Here is a 24,705-nt window from a genome sequence, read left to right on the forward strand (position 1 = left end):
CAAACATTGTATGCGCATTATAGTCTCTCACATCCTACAATAAGCTACATCAGCTGTATTATGATAAACTAGCGTCGCTGTCGGTTACAATAGGAAAAACTTCTTGGGCTGAGATGAACCATTATAAAAAGCGCTCCCTTATATGTAAGATGCGGAATAGGTTGTGCGATGAACTTTCTGTAATAATATGTGTAAGGATAGCGGGTCTGATTGTAAGTCACACACTAGTTCAACCACAACTGTAGTGCGCATGTGTCGCAGCGATTATATGCATCTTTATGTATCTCTGAGCGATCCTGAGTTAGACACATCTCAGTAGTTTCTATCCGTCTGTCAAATGGGCATTACTTGTGGCAACTGGGCATACTCACATTTGAGAACCGTCTCCTAAATTGTGCATATGCAGAGCAGACGCCTAGTGCAATCATATATCCTGCACATAGCATGCACAGTAACACAGATTACCGCACATGCAGGGATCCGTGCAACTCAGAATATGGGCGTATACACGTGTTAGACTTCCATTAGCTGAATTTCGTCAGAGTTGTGTCTGACTCAGAATCAGCCCATGGGGTATATTAACTAAGGTACAAGTTTTTTTACTAGTGGAGATGTTGCCCATAGCAACCAATCAGATTCTAGCTATTATCTTCAAGAAGGTGCTAGATGAATGTTAAGTAGAATCTGATTGGTTGCTATAGGCAACATCTCCACTTCTAAAAACCCTCACTTTAGTAAATATACCCTCTAGTGTGTTTCTCTCACTCACTTGTACGTGCTTTACACTGGCTGGCCCCTGGAGGTCCTTTATTATAATATAGAAAGGTTCCCAGGTCCTTCTGGGGGTTCCTCAATTACTCAGACAAGGTTAGAAATATAAAAATACTTTTATTGATATTGTTTATTGTTAAAGAAATACACAAGAATGAAAATATCCTTTTAACAAACGCCAGGTGGGTTTAACAAACACCCTATTACTTGTGCTGTAGACCAGAAGACGGCAGCCATCTTTACTTCTGGTACCATGATTGACAACGCTTGGCCCAATTTCTCAGTGTGGCAGGAATCCAGTAGAAGGGCCCATGTCACAGTACACAGGGATTTGCAGGATCCTGAGACGATCTATGCCGGAATTTAGGATGAACGTTAAGTAGCAGTGAATGCAGGAGTAGGTGAAATGATGCAGTCTGGTGAAGCAGGAACTTAATCAGATAATCTTGTAAAAACTGTTAGTTCAGGAATATGTGGAATTTTTCAATTTGACTAAGCAGCAACTTGGGATAATGCAGAAATTAGTGGAATGCTGCAGACTGATTAAGGAGTAACTTGAGATGAACTTGAAGTAGCAGTAAATGTAGCTATATGTGGGATGCTGCAGTTTGATTTGGCAGCAACTTGAAATTAACTTAAGCAGATGAACTAATTTAGGAATATGTGGAATAATTTGATTAAGCAGCAACTTGGGATAATGCAGAAAAGAAAAAGAAAAGTAGCGCAAAATACAGGAATAGGTGGAATGTTGCAATCTGGTCTAGCAGCAACTTCAGATGAATTTGTAGAAGCAGTGAATGCAGGAATATGTGGAATTCTTCCATTTGATTAAGCAGCAACTTGGGATGATGCAGGAATGAGTGGAATGCTGCAATCTGATTAAGGAGCAACTTGAGTTGAACTTGAAGTAGCAGTGAATGCAGGAATATATTAGGTGGAATGCTGCAGTCTGATTAAGAAGCAACTTGAGATGATCTTGAAGTAGCAGTGAATGCAGGAATAGGTGGAATGCTACAGTTTGATTAGCAGCTAATTGAGATGAACTTGAAGTAGCAGTAAATGCAGGAACAGGCGGAATGCTGCAGTAAGATTAGCAGCAATTTGAGATGAACTTGAAGTAGCAGTGAATGCAGGAATAGGTGGAATGCTGCAGTTTGATTAGCAGCAATTTGAGATGATCTTGAAGTAGCAGTAAATGCAGGAATAGGTGGAATGCTGCTGTTTGATTAGCAGCAATTTGAGATGAACTTGAAGTAGCAGTAAATGCAGGAATAGGTGGAATTCTGCAGTTAGATTAGCAGCAATTTGAGATGAACTTGAAGTAGCAGTAAATGCAGGAATAGGTGGAATGCTGCAGTTTGATTAGCAGCAATTTGAGATGATCTTGAAGTAGCAGTAAATGCAGGAATAGGTGGAATGCTGCTGTTTGATTAGCAGCAATTTGAGATGAACTTGAAGTAGCAGTAAATGCAGGAATAGGTGGAATGCTGCAGTTTGATTAGCAGCAATTTGAGATGATCTTGAAGTAGCAGTAAATGCAGGAATAGGTGGAATGCTGCTGTTTGATTAGCAGCAATTTGAGATGATCTTGAAGTAGCAGTAAATGCAGGAATAGGTGGAATGCTGCTGTTTGATTAGCAGCAATTTGAGATGAACTTGAAGTAGCAGTAAATGCAGGAATAGGTGGAATGCTGCAGTTTGATTAGCAGCAATTTGAGATGATCTTGAAGTAGCAGTAAAAGCAGGAATAGGTGGAATGCTGCAGTTAGATTAGCAGCAATTTGGGATGATCTTGAAGTAGCAGTGAATACAGGAATAGGTGGAATGCTGCAGTTTGATTAGCAGCAATTTCAGATGAACTTGTAGAAGCAGTAAAGGCAGGAATAGGTGGAAGGCTGCGATTTGATTAAGCAGCAACTTTAGATGAACTTGACAGGGCCGGTTCTAGACCAAGTTCTGCCCAGGGCAAGAAGTCCATTTGGCATCTTACCAGCCTGGTGTTATGGCAATATTTACTGCTTCGTTTCCTTTGGAATTCATAAGATACAACAACGGTCTCTCCATGTTCTCTGCGGAAAGCATAGGCTGCGGCACAGAGGACAGTTTTGCCTTCTTCGGATCCATTGTGCAATGCAAAGGGAATGGAATATATGTCTGCAAGGTAAAACTGTAACCTGCTGCCCATTCTCATAATTCAATATACAAACTGAGCAGGTTTCCTCGGTTTCACTCTCAGTGATAATGCAGGATGGGAGTCTGTTGAATTGTTGTGTCCAACTGCCGGCCGAGATAATTTGCCTATTTTCAGCAGATACCTGATGGTATGGGAGAGCCTGACTTGGCCCAGGGCTAGGGCTTGGTAGAGCCTGACTTGGCCCAGGACTCAGGTTTGGGAGAGCCTGACTTGGCCCAGGACTCTGGTTTGGGAGAGCCTGACCTGACCCAGGGCTAGGGGTTGGTAGAGCCTGACTTGGCCCAGGGCTAGGGGTTGGTGGAGCCTGACTTGGCCCAAGACTCTGGTTTGGGAGAGCCTGACTTGGCCCACGACTCAGGTTTGGGAGAGCCTGACTTGGCCCAGCGCTGGGGTTTGGGAGAGGCTCACTCGTCCCAGTGCTGGGGTTTGGGAGAGGCTCACTCATCCCAGTGCTGGGGTTTGGGAGAGGCTCACTCATCCCAGTGCTGGGGTTTGGGAGAGGCTCACTCGTCCCAGTGCTGGGGTTTTGGAGAGGCTCACTCGTTCCAGTGCTGGGGTTTTGGAGAGGCTCACTCGTCCCAGTGCTGGAGTTTTGGCTTGGTCTCTCAGTCATAATGCCTTGAGATTGCCCAGAATGTAGAGTAGGCTGTGTTCTGGTGGTGTGTGAGCGCCCACGATGCTGCGGAGATCGGCTCCTGTCTGTAGCATTTTGATGTCTATTCCTCATTACAGCTCTTCTCCGTTCTGAGCGCAGCCTCTCATCATATATGATGGGTTCATCTGAAAAGATATATCTTAGCTATAATAACTACCCTCAGATAACATATAAACATCAAACAGTATCATGAACTACAGCAATAATATTTACATGTATTGGGCCTGATAGAGGGTAAATGTACGCTTGTTTGTGGAGAGGTTTTTGTATATTTTTGTACTGCAAATGCTAAAAAAAACTGGTGACATGTAAGTACAGGCGATGCATAGTGAGACATATCCTGATAGTATGTACATTATCAGGGAACATGGCTGGGAAGGAGCATTCTCGCAGAGGCAATTTATACTAATGGAGTGTGCAAATAATATAGATTATCTAAACCTGATCTATGCAGTGGCGTAACTAGGGCAGGGCGAGCGGAGTGCGTGCCCTGGGACTGGCGGCGTGGGGGGGCACCATGCCACGGTACCGGCCCACCCACCCTAGTTAACCAGTGTAGCGCCAACCGCAATGAGTGCGGTCAGCGCTACACATTTACACAGGACCGGCGCTAGGCTTCCAGCGCCGGTCCTGTACTGCACAGCTGAGTCCGTTCCCTCCCCCTGAGCGCTTGCCCAATAGCGCTAGGAGGCGGGCTCAGGCTGTGCATAACACACGCATCGCCACCAGCGCTGGCGGCAATACGTGTGTTAAACAGCAGCCAATGAGAGTCAGATAGACTCTCATTGACTGCTGCAGCACCCACTGCAAGAGCCGGGCTTCCGTCCAGCTCCTGCAGTGGGTAATGGGACAGACATCTTGACATCATAATGCTGAGCGCGCCAGCCCGGGAGGACTCGCGGGCGGTGGCGGCGGCAGGAGGAGCGTTGTCGCAGACCGGAGCAGCAGCAGCGTGGATTCAGGTAAGTATATTTCTATATATATTTTTTTAAAACCTGTCTGCACTACTGGGTGCACAATGGGGGAGGGGGTTGGCTACTACTGGGGGGACCTCTACTGGGGGTGGGGGCACAATGGGGGAGGGGGGTGGCTACTATTGGGGGGACCTCTACTGGGTGTGGGGGCACAATGGGGGAGGGGTGGCTACTACTGGGGGCACCATTACTGGGAAGACCTCTACTGGGGGGGGCTACTACTGGGGGCACTTAATCAGGAGGGGGAACCTCTACTGGGGACTACTACTTGGGGGGGGAACTACCACTGGGGGCATTATAAAAGGGGCCTACTACTAGAGGCACTGCACTGGGGGGACCACTACTGGGGGGAATAATAGGAAGGGCCACTACAGGGGGCACTGGATGGGGGATCACTACTGGGTGCCTGCATAAGGGGGACCACTACTGGGAAAACTGCATGGGGGGGACTACTGCTGGGGACACTACATAGGAGGGGGACTACTACTGGGGACACTATATAAAGGGCACTGCATAAGGGGATACCGCTACTGGGTGCACTGCATTGTGGGGACTGCTACTGGGGGCACTGCATAAGGGGGAACACTACATGGGACACTGCATTTGGGGGGCCACTACTGGGGGTATTGAGTAAGGGGAACTAATTGGGGGCTGTATAAGGGGGACCACTACTGGGGATACTGTATAAGGGGCACTACTATGGGCCTGCATGAGAGGGACCACAACTGCATACTGGGGGTACTGTATAAGGGGTACTACTGGGGTTAAGGTGCATATGGATAGGAATGTTCAGTGTGAAAATAAAGGGGTGTGTCATGTTGACACGCCCCATTTTTAAGTGACCCCGCCCATTTTTTTGCTGCGCGCACATCGAGGGGGGGGGCTCCCTTTTCAAATTTGCCCTGGGCTCCAAATACCCTAGTTACAACACTGGCTCTATGTCATTAGGCTGATGTGTGAAATTCATCTCCTCCAAGTGCAGAGCTCAGTATGGGGACTGATTGGTCCCAACTCACAGAGCCTCCGCTGCCATCTGTATATATGAGAGGTGGAGGGGGTAAAGAGTGAGGGGTTATCTATGGTTACTAGGGGGGCCCACTTAAAGCCATATATCTATTGGGGGACCAATTATTGCAGGGGGGTAATGGTACAATGCAGTTCTATGTACACTGGTGTAGGGGTTAAGGTTAATGTTACAAGGATGATGATAATACAGGGATCTGCTAAGCATATAATTTTTACTAAAAGTGTTTCTGCAAAAAAAAATGTATTTATTAACCTAATTAATTAAGAAATAATTTGTAATACTTTTTTTTCTTTTGCAAAAAAAGTATTCATCAGTTAAATGGTTAACCAAATACTCCCCAACACATTCCTATGTTACCACATTATTGCTCACCTAGATCCAGGGTAAGATTAGGGGGTTTTTCCTTTTTTTTTTTATAACATTTATGAAAGTAGTATGTTGTATAATTGTACATTATATGTACTTTTAACCAATCAGATTGGCTTTTCTCACGCTCTAGTCTAACCAGTCAGAGTGAAGCCACTCTGTTTAGAGGCACAAAGTTATAGACTATCATTCAGTCTAGCATTACCTACTGTATGAGTTATACACAAAAGCATGGAGGAAATATGAGGAGCCCCAGCATGCCCAACAGTTTAGGCATGGTGGCTTACTACCATTCAGGGGTATTTGGGAAGGGTCCTAATGCCATCAGCATGGGGCTGGTTTCTCCTGGCCCTAGGGACTGAACTGGCAAAGGCTGGTGGACTTTATTGCATATTGCTGCATATACTCAGGTGTATGTACACTTTTTTTTTACCTCAAAATGCACTAATTTTGTGGCCAACTCTGCATTGAAGGAATCATCCAGTAATACACAGACATTATCCTGACACCATACCTCCCAACTGTGATTATAGTCAGGGCCAGATCAACAATGGGGCGGATGGAGCTACAGCTCCAGGCCTTCACATAAAAATAGGCCCATCAACATGACAGCATGATTACCAGCTGCCTATCTGGCCATAAATTTTAAGTATTTAAATAGATTTTCTAGCCCCCCCCCCCTCCCAAAAAAAAATGATGCAATTTTTCTAATTCTTTGTAGTTAGTGTTCATAGTGTAGGGGGTGTACACACCAAGGTGACTTCGAACACACTCACACAGCACCGATCACAACTCCTCCCCTTCTAAGTATAGGCGTTTGAACATTTTCAGCTGCAGGCCCATGTGGGCCTTAATCCGGCTCTGATTATAGTGGTACAGTCCCAGTTTCAGGGGAATGTCCAGTCGTCCCACTATTGTACCGATTTGTTAGGAGACGTTAAAACAAATTGTATATTTATAATAAAATCACCCGCTGGGGACATGGCGATTTGGAATCTTCCTAAAGTTGGGACAGTTGTACACCAACAGTGATAATTCCTTCTGCTTCATAGGACACCTGCTGTACAGATTATAATTGTTGTGGATTTGTAAGACACTACCATGATCCACAGCAGCAGACAGTGGAGAAAACAGGACACAAATAAAACAGGGCGCACATAAAACAAAATAAATGCACACAGGAAAACAAGGGTTTGCTAGGGCCCTGCCCATGAGAGGTTACAATCTAATTAGATGATACAATTATTTGGTGAACACTGAAACTCTATATAACTTTGGGCCAACCTACAGTTGCTGTTGCCATCTCCGTTCAGCTGCTCATACACAAATCCACCTGTAATCTATTTGTTTAAAAATCCCTCACCTCTTTTCCAGCATTCAGAACACAAGGCAAAAATCATATTGTGTCATTAACACATCAATACCCTCTTTGACTCCAGCAACTGAATGATTATTCTAAAATAGCCCAAAATATCCAATGTATAAACTTGTAAGAATAAAAACAAAATGTGAGGTAGGATATGGGTCTAATGTGCAGCTAACAGGCCCTACAGATTGATCTAGATTGGTTTTACTGCCCTAAACATTTTACTCACCAAGATCTCCATGTATCCTCGCCCAATGTCTCTGGTCCTCCAGAAGAACTCTCAGTTCTCTGCGACTCATTTCATTCAGATGTTAATATAGAAATAAATAAAAAAGTTCAGGAAAAGCACAAATGTTATGGTGCCTGAACACAGTTATAAAGTACTGAAAGTTATATATAATAATTATCAGCAATTCAAGTTATATATAATAATTATCAGCAATTCACTCTGGAAAGGCAAAACAGCTTCAGCAACAAGTGCCTCAACTGAAGAAATGCCACTGATGTCAGTATGCTCTGGTGCTTTATACCTGCTCACGTGTCATAATGGATCACACAGTGACATCACAGAAGTCACACTGCCATACTGGCCAGAGCCAGCTGCTTAGTCTATGTATTTCCATTAATGGCGCTGACCATTGATGATAATTAATTTGCACATTATTGTGGAATGATGTTATCAGTTATACCTTATATATTATATATCTGCAAGAGCTCAAAATGTCTCCCTATGTATGGCACATCCAAATGTATATTACCAGCTCTATAGCTTCCGTTGGGGTATCCTGGACATGACATAACCTCTGTCTCAAGCAGTAGAACTTAGGAAGGGGAATGACAAGTAGACAGGTCACTTACAGCAAGATCATTTCTTTATAACAAATTCCTAGAAGTATAATGTTTACCTTGTTATAGCTGTAGTAATGATTGGCTGAATGTAATACAGAGCATAACAAGTAATGTGAGAGAAGGTATGACTGCCCCTGTACCTCATGCTTACATTCCAACATTTACCTCCTCCAACATTGTTTGGGGGATGTAACAGGGAGTGTTGGTTAAAAACGCAGACATGTTGCGACTGTTTCGTGGGCATGTCACATCCTGCGTCTGCGATCCCGTATATAAGAAATATGGCTGTGGCGTCTTAGTTCCCGCTGCCATTCTGTGTGACCATAGAGCTACTGAGAACTGCCAACATTGAAGCATCTGCCACCGATGCCGCCTCTTTGTACACAGATGCTGGGATTTGCAAAGTCGCCTGTGGATGTCCCAATACATATCCCGGCGTCTGCGACATTTGCATATTTTTGCACAGCAGCTGTGATGACATTAGCGTACGTCTCTGAGTCATGCCCATAGATTGTAAGCTCCTCTAGGGCAGGGACTGATGTGAACGATTTAATAGGCAGTATATATGTATATTTTATAATAATTGTAATGAAAGGGTTCTAAAGGCCTATACAGTAGATGTAATTTGTTTCCAATTGGAATGGCTTATATAGGAAGCAGTATCAATATATTGTGCAGGGTAATAACAATAGGAGGGGTTACATAGGAGGCAATACGCCTCCATACAGTATATTCCTCTGTACCATAGGTCTATAAGTAGGGTTGGGTACGGGATTCCGGCGGTCAGGATGCCGATGGTCAGAATCCCAACAGAATTTGGTAAGTAACACTTACCCTAACCCTCCTCCTAACCCAGGGACATAACTAGGTAGTTGAAGGCCCAATAGTAAAAGTTTGTAATGGCCCCTATGTACCACCCAATGGTGAAAAACTTTGACAAGGAAGATAAGCCGCCTAAGCTCTGGCCCCAAAGCAGCCTCACACCTTGTACCTATGTTAGTTACACCCATGCCGTAACCCTAACCCACCTTTCCTGCAGCATAACCCTAATCCTCCACTCCCCCTAACCCACCCACCCCACCTCCCCACACAGCCTAACCCTCACCTAGTGCCTAACCATTAAACTAACCCTAATCCTATTACTCACCGTTGGGATGTCAACAGTTGGGATTCAGACTGCTGTCAGGATTGCAGGGCTGGGATTCTGTCCGCCGAACTTTCCCAAAGTTGGGCTTGTTTTGTCGCTTTGCAGATCAGATTGTTACTCTGGATTTTCCTACCTGGGTACCAATACCGCATCATCACTGCAAAACATTGGCTAAAAGTGATCAAATTTGTATTAGATCAGGATTACGATGATTTATCTATAGTGCCTGAGCACTTTTACATCCAAGTCTATCTTACAATTTTTGGTCATTTTATTTTATTTTTATATTAATTTTAATTTTATTTCTGCTGTAGCCGTTTCCCAGTATTCCTTTATACACCAGTCTTCACCCACATTATCACCAGTTATTGCTGATGAGGTAGATAGGAGTGCCATAGGGTATTACTCTAGTACTATGCCTGCTGCCTTATGCTAATGCCAGTACCAACCCGTTTCTGCAAATTGTATTATTATTATTATTATTATTATTATTATTATTATTATTATTTGTCTTACACCACATAGTATAGCCGGAAATGAAATATACCATATATATATTTTCTTTATCATTTTTTATCTTGCTTATTATTTTTCTTGTAGTTATAGGGTAAAGAAATAAATTGCAGGGCTAGTCAGGACAACAGGCATAACAATATACCAATATGCTCCGAAGAGCAAGGGCACATTCCAATTGTGAATAGTAGCCACTAAAAAACTATCAACAATCCTGTTAGTATCAGTTAATGTAATGTAGAGCGCCCGCTGATTGGCTCCGGCAACTGACAGTTCCCACGTGGGCTGACTCACCCACGTGGGAACTGTCAGTAGCCGGAGCCAATCAGTGGGCGCTCTACAATGAGCGCTGCCACTGATTGGCTGACGCAATGCCCCGTGAGGTGCCGTCAGCTGGCATTCGGGAGCTATCTGTATGTGTGACAACACACATACAGATAGCTGTGTTGCGTGGATCGGCTAAATGCGTTTTTTTTTTTTAAATCCCATGGATTACTGCGGAGACCAGCGCCGCATGTCTGCTGGCACTTGTAGTTTCACAAGTGCAAAATGGCAGGCATGCTGGCACTTGTAGTTCCACTGTAAAGTACAATAGTGTTACATTATTTGGCCCCCCTATTACCCCCATACCCACCAAGCAAGGGGTATGGGCAAGAGCCCCAGGCTTCAGCGTAAGCCTGTGGTGCTCGGGAGAGGGGGGACCCTTTTTTGGGGGTCCCCAACTCCCCCGAGATCACCGGCTTGCGCTGACCGACTTGGGGTGTAATGCTTTGGACCTGGAGCCCCGGTGATTGTGTCTCCGGGCTGTGGCATTACACCCCGGTTGGTTGGGTCTGGTGCTGGTCTTAAATATAGGGGGTACCCCACGTCGTTTTTGCCCCCTATATTTAAAACCAGCACTAGTCCCTTGGGTTGGTTTCTAAAATACGGTGGAACCCTACACTTTTTGTTCCCCGTATTCTTAGAAACCACCACTGGCTGCAAGCCTGGGGCTGGTTTGGCTATTGGGGGGGGGACCTTATGTCATTTTTTTTGTAAATTTTTACTAATTTTTTTTACAGGATAACAAAAACGGGAATTTTCAGGAAATATTCTAGGGACCCCCCTAAAGATGTCTACACATAGGGGATCACTATGGGTACCCCCATTTTTAACTCCTGAAGGAAGTCGGGGTTTCTAATAGCCGCGGCAAGTGCATAAATGCAACTTTGAAGAAAGTGGTGCAGAAGAGCATTTAGATTTTTTTGGGGGGAAAAATAACTATGCCCAGCAAATTTGGGGTACTTGAAAATGGGGGTCAGCATATTTTAAAGTTGCTAAAGAGACTTGAAAAAATCATGAAAAACCCACCTGCCGCAAGGAGCTGCAATGAAAAAACACCTGGGCCATACTTGGGGACCCCCCCAGAGTCAAGTTCGCTATTTTTTAACTTTGTTGCCCAATATTTTTTTTTTTTAGCCCCCAAATTCAAAGTGCTTTTTTTGGGGTGTCCCGATTTTTTTTTTGATTTTTTTTTTATGACACAGATCGTTTCAAGGGGTCATTCTGAAGGGTGCAGGCTATTTTTTTTTAAACCTGCACCCCTAAACCCCAATTCTGCACTTTTTTTCGCCACCTATTCAGTGGTGAAAAGTTATCCCCGTTTTTTTTCAAGGACTTTTCGAACCTGCGAAAAGTCTTTGAAATTGAATACAGTGTAAAAGCAAAACCTGCGATAATGACGTCATAGGTGCGATATTAACGCAAAAACTGAGTTTTCGCTCCATATTGAATTCCCCTATAAGGATCCCCCGTATGTATGAAGGAGGGACCACAGCATGTATCTCCGATACCTGCTGTGATCCCTCCATTGCTTCTTGCAGCCGCCTTCCCCATAGGTTTCTATGCCCTGATCGCATTGCAAAAGCGATCCTTGATAAATGGGCCCCAAAGTGAGGTACAGTACTAATAGTGCATTGAGAAGTAAAGCATAAGCAATTAAAAACATCAAGTGTATACGAATATTCAAAACAGGACATAAAGACAAGATAGGAGTACAGGCAGGGCCATAGAATGCCACCCCCGCTCCCCTAATTCCTTCCGGCCAGCCCCTCACATACACTTATGACTTTTTAAAATATATATAGATTTATTAACATAAATTATAATAATAAAACAACTATAACAATAATATTGGGCCTCATTCAGAGGCGGTCGGAGGATGCAAGCGGTCGCTCAGAAACTGGGCGGCCACTTGCATCCTGACCGCCCGCCTCTGTTGCGGTCGTTAGGCTGTGAGTTAACACCCACAGCTCTAACGACCGCGCGGGTGATTCGGGGCTTACGACGAGACCCTAGGGTAGGGTCTCAGTTGTCGTAAGCCCCGGAGAGCTTCTGGCTCTGTCAGAGCCGGAAGCTCGCCACATCACTAGTGATGTCAGTGGGGCCTCCCCCAAACGGTAGGCGTTCCCATGGGAACGCCTACCGTTTGGGCTGCCACCCCCCGGCCCACCTTCCAAACAGGGCGAGCTGTCAATCAACATTGACAGCTCGCCCCCTTTGGAAAGAGACCCGCTACGACCAGCGCTGTCGGTCGTAGCGGGTCTCATGCATGCGCACGAGGGAGCCAGCTCCCTCGTGCGCATGCGCACTTGACAAACATCGAGGCGGCCGTACGGCCGCCTCTGAATAAAGGCCATAGTCCCTACACAGCAAGCAGCAGTGAGGTCTTAAGCGGTATCTGTACAGTAATTATAGAAAGAAACATTTCTGTCCAGGTCATTTAGCAGCCAGTGTAAGGCAGATGTGTTGGAGCTGTAGTCAGCAATTGTATATGCGCTACAGGGCTGATCTGAGTCAGACACAAGGGGAAATGCGGATGAATCCCTGGGATATCTGCAAACTGTGCCTGCGCCATAGAAAGAAATCACTGACTGCGCATGCTGAACAACAAATAGCATAAGACACAGGGATATACTGTAGCACATAGAAGCAGCCTGGTGCTTTTGGGTATCGCTGGACTTTGTAGTGCACTGGGCATGGAAGCGGTAAATAACCCGTCGGATGTCAGCAATGTGCCCAAACACTATAGCGGTGGTGATATAGGGCCTGAGATGTACGCTAGGCCGATGTTCACACAGTTGAGCGATTTTTTGCTACTGTGCAGGCAGGAAATGCAGAGGGCAGTCTCACTTCACACGCGCCAGATGTAGATTTCACAAAAGGAGGCCGGACCGTGGGCGTGTTATGGGAGTTCCAGGGGTGTGTCTGCCATCGCGGCTGCGTTCCCTTTCACACAACCACAGTCTTAGTGGCCATTTTTAGAGGGACAGGTGACGTGGAATCTTCGCAGCCGGGGACTTACTGGTGTTCTCCTCCCCCAGGGGATCTGCACACAGCGCAGATAGGGGAAGTGGGTGTAACGGTGGCATCATGAGGGGGTGCAGGCCGCACCCAGGTATCACCCTCGGAGGGGGTGACACCAAAATGCCGGCCCCTCCTCAGTGACAGGAACAGGGTGCTGCAGTGTGACATTCTCCTCCAGCACCTGGCTCCTGTCATAGAAGAGGAGCTGACAGTGCTGACAGTCCAGTCTCCGGGGGCAGCCCAGGCGCTGCTGGGCTGCCCCCCAGTGTGAAGTAATCGGGATCCCCGGCTAGGCCACGCCCCTTTATTTTAGGTCACACCCTTTTTCAGACGTGGAGTTAGTCAGAGTGTGCACCGGGTGTCACCAGACTCGGTGACGCCTCTGCGGTGTAGCAACATTAGCTCAGTCCGTCACACAGAATATCAGGCGGGGAGCCTGTTAGCGGCATTAGCATATTTCTGCACATAAATTGCAAGTGCAATCACAGCTACGAATGCAATAGCGTCCAGCTCTGACTCAGTCCCATAGTGTACGCTTGTATAGACTGTGCACGGCTAGGATGTTGGAGAGTCTTGGAGTCACTTCTTGCCAGCATGAATACCAGGGAGTAAGACACCGGGAGATGCTGCACATACGCAGTAGCACATGTCAGAGGTTAGACCCCGCGCTGAGCTCCAGCAGGTCCTAGAGACCGCCTGCTCAGCTTACCTGTGAGGATGGAGGCAGCGCCAGAGCGCTCCTCACATAACTCTCTATTTACCTGATATCTGCGTTACTGGGTGACTGCCATGCAGGGCTGCCCTGTCTGACGGGAGTGTCATGGGTGTATAGGCCGCCCTTGGGTGCAGTGTGCGGGCAGAGATGGGACGCATGTACAGATGGCTCTATTACACCCAGCATGGAATGTGTATAAGCCCTGATACTAATAGTGACAGCTATGGATGGAGAAACAGTGGCCAGGCCAAAAATCCGTATGAAGATGGACAGACAATTGGCATAGACGGGCTGGTACTGGCATTAGCATAAGGCAGCAGGAATAGTACTGGAGCAATACCCTATGGCGCTCCTATCTACCTCATACAGCAATAACTGGTGATAATGTGGGTGAAGACTGGTGTATAAAGGAAGACGGGGAAATGACTACAGCAGAAATAAAATGAAAATGAATATAAAAATAAAATAAAATTATCATAAATGGTAAGATAGACGTGGATGTAAAAGTGCTCAGCCACTATAGCTAAACCAATTTATTCAGACAATAACAATAAATGGTCCTTAAAATTGTGAACAAACATACAAGTATAACATCACAAATGCCTTTTCTCCATATCTATGAGTACTGTGCCATATATAACTCTCCAATTCCATAACATTAATGTGCACAATACATTTAGTTCATATGTGAATTGCCTGAGCAGTATCAATAATCAGATAAAGGGCTGGTGGATCCACCAAATGGCGCTCACTGGTGTCGCTGCCTAGTCCTGCAACCTTTAGTTCTACCCAAAAAAAAAAAGAACTGAATTTGAACAAATAACATGTATGGAATCGGACTCTGGCGCATGAACCAAATAATTCAAAGTAAATCACACAATAGAAAAGGGCAATAAATGTATATACTGAAATAGTACTTTCCTTTTTTGTATGTCTCAACTTATGATTCCCTCTCCAATGTTCTCAGGATGGAGAGTTTTCAATATATATAATATAATGAAAAAGGAGACAATGGGCCTGATTCAGTCCCGCTCGCAAGCACTATGCGCTCGCAAGCGGGTCGATGGCCTGGCAGTGCGCGAGCCCTGGAGCGAGCGAGAAATCACTCGCTCCGGGGCTCGCAACAAAACGGAGTGGCTGTCGTTTTGTAGGCGGGGAGGAGGGGTGGCTGGCCAAAAGGAGGCGTGCCCGAAGGAACGCCTGCCATTTGAGGGCGGCCCTACTGACATCACTCGTGATGTCAGTAGTGAGCTTCCTGCTCTATTAGAGCAGGAAGCTCACTGGGGCTTGCAGGAATGAGACCCTACCACAAGGGTCTCGTCGCAAGCCCGATGGTCGCGACCATCGCGACCATCACCTGGCCGCTTGCAAAGCTGTGGGTGGTCACCCACAGCTTAGCGAGCGGCCTGGAGGCCAGCCAGAAAAAAAAAAACAGGCCGCCCAGATTCAGAGCGAGCGCTCACAAAGAGCGTCCGGCTCTGAATCAGGGAAAATGTCCCCACAATTGCGTAATATAGTTTGTACAATTTATTTGCAACAATATGAAGCATGCATATAATAATAAAAATCCAATGATAAAAACACATATATCTTAAAATCCGATATAAGAGTGGAGGCTTTACCAGAAGTTGATAATTTTAGACGCATATAGATGTCACCTTAATGTATCAGGGTTTTCCGGAACACCACCGACCTACGTTCTAAGACAGCAACCTCTGGGCTAAATTTGCATCCACTTTATATGGTTCCCCTCCACCGCCAATGATTTTTGAGCAACAGGCTCTTTTTCAAGGCAATGTGGCTGGGAATCACTTTCCAATCCTTATATAATATGGTGGACAAATACATACGGGTCACATTCTGAATATTATTTGTAAACTCCAATATCATAAATCTCTATACTTCCAGTTTGCTGCTATCTGTAAAAGCTGATATAGGTTAATAAAGATATATTATATAATGTAAACCTAACACTTATATCTAGGGGTTAAAGTGGGCCGGAACGGGGCGGAACTGCATTCCGTAAGTTTTATTTGGAAACGGAACCAGTCCAGCCTCCTCCGACCCACCTCAGCCCAGCGCCGTAGGGAGGCTCCATTAACCGGGTGCCTGCTAAGATTTTGTTACCAGCGGTCGCCCGGCTCCCTCACCGCAGACCATAATTAATATATATCATATAAAATATTCATTAAATATAACTCCTAAAATAATTCATAGAGCATATGGAATAATTAAATATAGCTTAAAGCATGAATAATATTTCCTTCCATATAGCTTTAAAAACAGCTAATCACATAAGAGAAGAATGTGGCTCTAAACATGAATAAAAACAGATGGACAATTATTTATTTTTATAGAAACCATTTTAGTTCGAAATCCTGGTTGAGACCACCCGGTTATAAGGATTTTAGCTTACGAATCCATCTCATCTCAGCCTTTGCTAGGTTGCAATTGTGTTTTTTCCTAAAATGGATAGATAATGAGTGGGTGCTGAGTCCTTTTTTGATGTTACGTAAATGTTAAAAATGAGTTTTTAATGCTCTACTTGTTCTCCCTATGTTTATTAAATCGCAACTACATTCGATCATATAAACTACATTAGTAGTATGACACGTCATAAATTGTGTAATGCCATATTTTCTACTTTTAACTGTAAAGTCCATGTATTTGTTGAGGATGTTTTTATTTGCCTGCAGACTTGGCAGTTTCCACATACAGTATATTGAACCCTTTTGATCTTATAGGATGTTCCATTTTTTCTGGTAGTGCACTTTTACTCAATTTATCTTTTAAATTTGCTGCTTTTCTATTTACAAATTTGTGAGCCAACATAATTATTTTTTTTTTTAAGAAGGTGACAATTTTTTTTATGTTCCACTCTATCAGTTTATATTGTTTTGTATATCCTGTAAAAAAATGTTTGCTCTTGATTCTCCTTAATCTTTGTTCTTCCTTCATTTTTCTTTAATAGGCTCTCTCTGTCCATACTGATGATATCTTCCTTTACCTCTTGTAGTTTTTTGGCATTGTATCCCTTTGTTATGAACCTGTCTTCCATAATTTGCATTTGTTCCTTACATACCTCTTCTTTACTGCAATTATGGCTTAGGCCCGTATTCAATTAGGGAACGAAAAGTCCATGCTGGACTTTTCTCTCCACATCAGAGTTTTTCTGGGGATAAAGTATTGGGCGCGTACCCATTTTATCCCCGTATGCAATTTAAAATGAGCGAAAACGGTACTCTGCGAAATTGGATCTACGAAAAAAAAAACGGGAATTTTCAGGAAATAATTGTAGGACCCCCCTAAAGATGTCCAGACATGGGGGATCACTATAGGTACCCCCATTTTTGCCTGCAAAAGAAAGTCAGGGTTTTAAATAGCCGCAGGTGTTTTTTTCCCAACATTGAAGAAGTGATGCACTTAGGTTTTTCTTTCATTTTTTTAAGTGGTCCCATCAAATATGGGGTACTAGCATATTTTTAAGTCCCTAAAGTAATTTTTTTACAATTCTGCAAAAATGCACCTGCCGCTAATAGCCTATTCTAGAAAACACCTGCCGCATACTTGCAGAACAGCCCTAAACCTATTTCCCTAGTTTTTAACACTGTTTCCACTTTTTTTTTTTTTTCACCCCAAATTTTTAATTCATTTTTTTGGGGTGTCCCTTTTTTTTTTACTTTTTTTGACAGTTTATATTTATGACATTCCCAGGGGTGCAGGCTATTTTTATTTAAACCTGCACCCCTAAACCCCAATTCTGCACTTTTTTTCGCCATGTAAAACATGGTGAAAAGTTATCCCCGTTTTTTTTCAAAGACTTTTCAAACCTGCGAAAAGTCTTTGAAATTGAATACAGGGATAATTGAAACATGCGAAAATGACGTCATCAGCGATAATTTATCACCGATTCCGACTTTTCGCACCCTAATTGAATACCCCCCTTAGTCATCAAAATTGGCTTTTAGCAACCAATTTTTATGATGTTCACTCGTCATTATATCATTATTGGCATCTGTTGGTTTGCTGTAGCACTTCGTTTCAATATTATTCTCCTCGATATAAATTTCCAGGTCCAAAAAATGTAACCTTTCTGTACTTTTATCGAAACTTAATTTGATATTCCTATCATTGATGTTCAAGCTGTTACAAAATATCTCTAGTTCTTCTTCTGTTCCATTCCAAGTGAAGAGAATATCATCGATGAAACGATTCCAGGACACCAAGTTCTCACCAAAAGCTATATTTTGTCAAAATGAGTCATTTTTCCAATGCGCCATAAATAAATTGGCATAATTTGTGGTGAACTTGGTGCCCATAGCAGTGCCCACTCTTTGAATATAATTACCATCAATGTAGAAGTAATTGTTTTTTTATTTAAATAAAATCGATACTTTTGATTACAAAATAATTTTTTTCTTCTGTAGTATAACGATGCTAAGTCAGCCGTAGCCAATGTCATTCCTCTTCTCCAATTAATAGACTTGAGTTTCAATATTGTATCTGTGGTGTCCTTCAAATAGGATCTAGTTCTAGTCACTATAGGTTGCAATATTGAGTCGATATACTCAAATTCGTTGTCAAGCTTCCTACTCCTGCTGATTGGCCTTCCTGGATGATTTATCAAGCTCTTATGTACCTTCGGCAGTATGTATATTGTTGGTGTAATGGGTTTCATAACAAAACTTTAATTCTCTTGTTTTGTAATTATACCTTTTTCTTTGTAGGATTCAATAATCAGTTATGAGTTAAATACTGAGAAGTCCTGAGATGTGAATTCTCCCAAATAGACACAGTGGCAAAACTGATAGAAGCTTATACACATAGTATAAAATAGAGTCCATGGTAGGCGTCTGTCTTTTTGTCCGGGGGAAGGATAAATGTATGACAAAAGGGAGCCGAGCAGTGACTATTTTAGTGAAGCAAGTCCATGAAAAAACAGACGTCCAAGTGCTTTCTTGGCTTACACTGCCTAAACCGAGATATATCACTATGATGGACTTATTTTATATCATGTAGAGATTGATATGTATTATCCGGTTTCTCTAGAAAAATTGATGTGAGCCCTGTTTCCTGATATATTTTACCGTTCCTATTTCATTTATGTGAAAAACTATTTCAAACTAGTCCAATTTCCTGTAAGAGTCTGCTATGACAATAAAGCACAGGGACAGACCCTTAACGTGGCTGGAGTTGACATGAGTGGAGACTTTTTTCTCATGGACAACTTTACGTGGCTCTATTGTGTGTCACGTCAAAACCAAATCTTTTTTTTTCGTGTTGACGTCAGGAGGGAAAACTATTAATTTTGTCTACAAGGCAATCTTATAAGCCCCCAGTTAAAAAAAGACAATCGCCAAAAATTCTAAATTGTTCCTATTAATCTCCAAGCTAGCAACGTAATGGATTGTCAGTTTAGACTAAAAAAAACACCCCACAATCTTAAGAAAGATAACAAACAGAAGTAGTCTCTGTAGTACTCTGATACTTAAGAAAAAGAAAGAAAGAAAGGTAGTCCCTATAGTACTGTTATTTTGCTAATTACAACTAGTCACTTGTTTTTATTTTATAAAGGAACTAGCGACCCATCCCAGCTTTGCACTGGAGCAATTTCATCTCACCACAGTCCCCGTCATCTCATAACCTAAGCCATGTCACCACAGTCCCCGGCATCTCATAACCTATGCCATGTCACCACAGTCCCCGGCATCTCATAACCTACACCATGTCACCACAGTCCCCAGCATCTCATAACCTACACCATGTCACCACAGTCCCCGGCAGCTCATAACCTATGCCATGTCACCACAGTCCCCGTCATCTCATAACCTATGCCATGTCACCACAGTCCCCTGCATCTCATAACCTGTACCATGTCACCACAGTCACCTGCATCTCATAGCCTATGCCATGTCACCACTGTCCCCGGCATCTCATAACCTATGCCATGTCACCACAGTCCCCTGCATCTCATAACCTATACCATGTCACCACAGTCACCTGCATCTCATAGCCTATGCCATGTCACCACTGTCCCCGGCATCTCATAACCTACGCCATGTCACCACAGTCCCCGGCATCTCATAACCTATGCCGTCACCACAGTCCCTGGCATCTCATAACCTACACCATGTCACTACAGTCCCCGGTATCTCATAACCTACGTCATGTCACCACAGTCCCCTGCATCTCATAACCTACACCATGTCACCACAGTCCCCTGCATCTCATAACCTACACCATGTCACCACAGTCCCCTGCATCGCATAACCTACACCATGTCACCAGTCCCCTGCATCTCATAACCTATGCCATCTCACCACGGCCTGCTGCTTCTCACTACTGCCCCCTGCAACTCACAACACCCTGCTGCTTCTCAGTACTGCCCTCTGCAACTCACAACACCCTGCTACTTCTCACTACTGCCCTCTGCAACTCACAACACCCTGCTGCTTCTCACTACTGCCCCCTGCATTTCACCATTGCAAGCCCCTGCTTCTCACTCCTGCCAATGTTTCTTACCACAGCCCATTGCATCTCACCCATACTTGCCTACTTTTGAAAAAGCATTTCATGGAGATTGTGAGACCACCTAGGAGCGAAGCGGGAAAGTGGGTGTGTATTGCTACATCTGAGAGGCGTGTCATAAAATTAACTTACATCCAAATGTAAATGAGCCCCAAAGCAGTTAGTAAGATCTATTTGTTGATGAAAACACACTAATACTTTTCAGAAAATACATGTAGCCATATGCAGGGAAATGATACTAATAATCTTATTTGAATGTATGTAACAGCTACATAATGGGGGTAAGGTGCAATCTGGAAGATTGCTAGACTCAGAGAGATTGCTACTATTTCAAGGAGTCTCCCTGCAGAGGTGTAACTAGGGTCTTTGGAGCCCAGGGCAAGTTGCAGAATGGTGCCCACCAAAAAAATGGGCGTGGTCATATACCGAAGGACATGGCACTCTACCAATTTCTCGTCACTCTGGGAACATTCCTTTCCATTCCAAATGCACCTTACCTATACGATGGTTTCTCACAATGTGGAACCTCTGAAGAAATGTATCCTTCCTGGGAAGACGGCGTCTTCAGTCGGTATTCACGATTCATGTAGGTCAAATTGTCCGGTAGATGCCTGTTTGTGTAGGAGTATTAACAAGGTCATCATTATACAACAACGGTTCAACCAGACTTGTTCCTCCTGTGTAACTTCCTTCCCCCTACATCTTTCAGCCACACAATCTCCCCTTGTGTCGTCTATCAACACACCATCACCTCCCCACTGTGTCCACTCTCAGCACACCATTGCCTCCCCCCCTGCATCATCTCAGTCACCATCACCTCCCCACTGCATCTTCTCTCAACACACCATTTCCTCGCCCCCTCGCGTTGTCTCACAGTCACACCATCACCTCCCCCACGTCTCTCAGCAAACCATCACCTCCCCACCATGTCGTCTCAGCCACACCATCACTTCCCCCCCTGCGCCATCTCTCAGCAAACCATCACCTCCCCACCGCATAATCTCTCAGCCACACCATCACCTCCCCCGCGTTGTCTCTGAGCACACCATCACCTCCCCACCACGTCGTCTCTCAGCACACCATCACCTACATCAGCACACCATCACCTCCCCACTGTGTCCACTCTCAGCACACCATTGCCTCCCCCCCTGCATCATCTCAGTCACCATCACCTCCCCACTGCATCTTCTCTCAACACACCATTTCCTCGCCCCCTTGCATTGTCTCACAGTCACACCATCACCTCCCCCACATCATCTCTCAGCAAACCATCACCTCCCCACCATGTCGTCTCAGCCACACCATCACTTCCCCCCCTGCGCCATCTCTCAGCAAGCCATCACCTCCCCACCGCATAATCTCTCAGCCACACCATCACCTCCCCCCGCGTTGTCTCTGAGCACACCATCACCTCCCCACCACGTCGTCTCTCAGCACACCATCACCTACATCAGCACACCATTGTCTCCCCCACTGTGACGTTTCTCTCAGCCACACCATCACCTCCCCCTTGCATCTCTCAGCACACCATCATCTCCCCACCACGTCATCTCTCATTGCCTCCCCCCCTGCTGCAGCTCCCCATACAGTCAGCCCTCACCATCTTGCCCATCTGAGAACAGAGCGAACGTCCATGGAAGGTGACTTCCTGCTCACCAAGGGCATGTGGCTGAGCGGGAACATCACTCTGGAGAGGGAGCACCTTACTATGGAGGTGTAGTGGCCGTATTCTTCCTGCAGGTTTAGTGTAGGGATGGATATCAGAATCTGATGGTTACTAACCATCAATGATTTTGTTCTGAGGTAGTGTTTTTACCATTTGATGGTGGTGGTCTGATATTTGCCACCATGGACGGTGTTATGATGGTTGTTTTTTAATTCCTGATAGCTATACCTCCCCTGGCTCCTTCCTGGCTACTGTGTCTGCATCAGGGCATCTTCATTGGTTTGTTGGAGGCTGTCTCTCACTCTCTGTCTACCTCAGACGTGACCCTCCTCAGTCCCTAACTCCCACCCCTTCCTAGGCTGCTGCTAAGCAACATGGCAAATTGCTATCTCTGATTGTCTCTCACTGTCTCTTACATTTTCAGCACCATGGCCAGCTCACACTGTCCTACTCCTGCTGTAGCAGCTTGGTGCAAGATTTTTTTCCGTGACTTTGATTAATTAAAATCATCACTGCTTAGCTCTCTTTTGTCACAGATGAATGTTTCATATACCTAAACCTACCTCGACCAATGCTGTATAGAATAGTAAAAACCCCATCAAAATCTGTCCAGAGGTTCAAGATATTAGCCCAAATGCACAAGAAGACCTCTAAACTAGATACTGTGCACATTAAATTGGGGTTGGCAATTATCTTACAGCTGCATCACCATCTAGTGAAAGTGCAGGAGTTCTCACTGGCTTGTATGTTGTCAGATGTAGGCATTTTACCTGCACTACCACTAGGTTGTCAGCGTGTCTCTCAGTAAATACTGGTTGTCCTAGAAACTTATTTATTACCAGGAATTTATATAAAGCACACATATCCTGCAGCGATTTACTGAGAATATTTACATCTGACCCACAACAGCTTACACTCTATATTCCCTACTAGATGTACACACACATACACACTAGGGTTATTTTTTTTGTCAGGAGCTGAGGTTAGGTTATCCTGCTGAATGCTCTGCATAGCTTACTGCTCTACTTTGTTTTGCCTTGCTCTACAAGGCATAAATTAGCTATACAAATTATTTGCGGTCAGCAAATATATAAAGTTCATGGAGATAATGCACTCACCAATCAGCTATTATACTAATAAAAGGTTCATGTATCGGGCATTGCAGGGGATTGGGCTGGTGGAGATGCCGCCCATAGCAACCAATTGGCCTCTAGCCAGCAACTGGCTGAATGTACATTTAATTGGTAGATAGAGTCTGATCGAGGGGCGACTTCACCAGTGCTCCACCTCCCTGCACTGCCTGATCCACCATCTTCTTTTTCAGCTGATTGTTGAGTGCTGTATGTCCATCCACTTTAATGTGATGAAATTAAACTGAACATGGAAGTCATCCTGTGAGCCATATAATATACCACTATAATTTGTCATATGTATGTGACTAGTGACCCATGGTGTACTGTTGGTCTCTCCAACATAGCACTTTTTTTGGGGGGATACATAAATCTCTGCAAACAATACAACTGTACACTGCCTGTGTACAACAATGGGAAAGCCAAATTTGACATAAAGAACATTTGTCCAACATTGTATAAACATACAACTATTAATACAAAAACATCATGGTGCTATATAGATTACTGAATTTTACATGTGTTGAAACTTGGACTGAACATGATTGTCATCCTGTGACCCAAATAGCATACCACTATAAATAGCTGAATGTATGGGAGTAGAGGCCCATTGTGTACTGCTGGTCTCTCCGCCATAGTTGTGGTGTGGCTGGAAGATGTGTTTGGGGGGATGTGGTTGGGGCTGAGGTCGATAGTGGCATAAATGTATGCTCCGGCCGTGTTTGGAGATGGGAGTGTTGCGCTAATTGGCCAGCTAACCCTATCCTAAATGCATCAAAAATAAGGCGCTCTGCTTGGATGCGTTGATCATCTGTCATGCGGTGCATTTTAAAGGCCATTGTTGTTCCGAATGCGTCACACTCGTTGGGGGGCTTTTGTAGAACATTATGTGCTGCTGTCAACACTTTGCTTGTTAGCTGCACGTTGTCGTGTTGAAGGTCATTTTCTGGGTGAATTACCCTCTTTTGGCGGCTTGGTGGTATAGGCTCCATCTGTGTCACTTTCAACATTGACGCTTGACACGCCAGTTTCTTGCGACAAGTCCAAGGCATCCTCAGGTGGTGTTGACAAAGAGATGGCTGGAAAAAAAAATAAAAAATATTACATGACTTTTTATTTAAGTATACATGAAACACTGACATATACATATATTTTTTACAGTTGCCCACAACTATGGAGGAGTGGAAAGCTATTGCTGAAGAATTTGAGGTTTGCTGGAATTTCCTGAATTGTGGAGGAGCCATTGCTGGGAAGCACATCTGAATAACACCACCTCCCAACAGCGGATCTTTTTATTACAACTATAAAGGATTCTTTAGCATTGTACTGATGGCTCTGGTCCATGCTAATTATGAGTTTATTTATGTAGACATTGATAAGAATGTGTGAGCTTCTGACGGTGGCTTCTTTCAGCAGACATCATCTTATGACAGTATATGGGAAGGTTTCTGGACTGCAC

General features: G+C 44.4%; 1 protein-coding gene across 1 annotated transcript; it reads right to left on the reverse strand.

Moving 5' to 3' along the window:
- Positions 1 to 2,807: 2,807 nt before the first annotated feature.
- LOC148477498 (uncharacterized) lies at positions 2,808 to 7,652 on the reverse strand. The gene is made up of 2 exons (XM_088456716.1): positions 7,583 to 7,652; positions 2,808 to 3,745 (listed from the first exon to the last, which is right to left on the reverse strand). Exons 1-2 carry the CDS (start codon positions 7,650 to 7,652, stop codon positions 2,808 to 2,810), a joined length of 1,008 nt encoding a protein of 335 aa, XP_088312842.1.
- Positions 7,653 to 24,705: the final 17,053 nt, after the last annotated feature.

This window comes from Taudactylus pleione, unplaced genomic scaffold, assembly GCF_031769625.1.
Source record: "Taudactylus pleione unplaced genomic scaffold, aTauple2 ptg000711l, whole genome shotgun sequence".
NCBI classification, from domain to species: domain Eukaryota; kingdom Metazoa; phylum Chordata; class Amphibia; order Anura; family Myobatrachidae; genus Taudactylus; species Taudactylus pleione.

Excerpts from the sequence above, each read along its gene's own strand:
- LOC148477498 (XM_088456716.1), bottom strand. The coding sequence starts at position 7,652 with ATGAGTCGCAGAGAACTGAGAGTTCTTCTGGAGGACCAGAGACATTGG. Across the intron at positions 3,746-7,582 it reads GAGGATACATGGAGATCTTG|ATGAACCCATCATATATGAT; the intron begins GTGAGTAAAATG and ends ATATCTTTTCAG.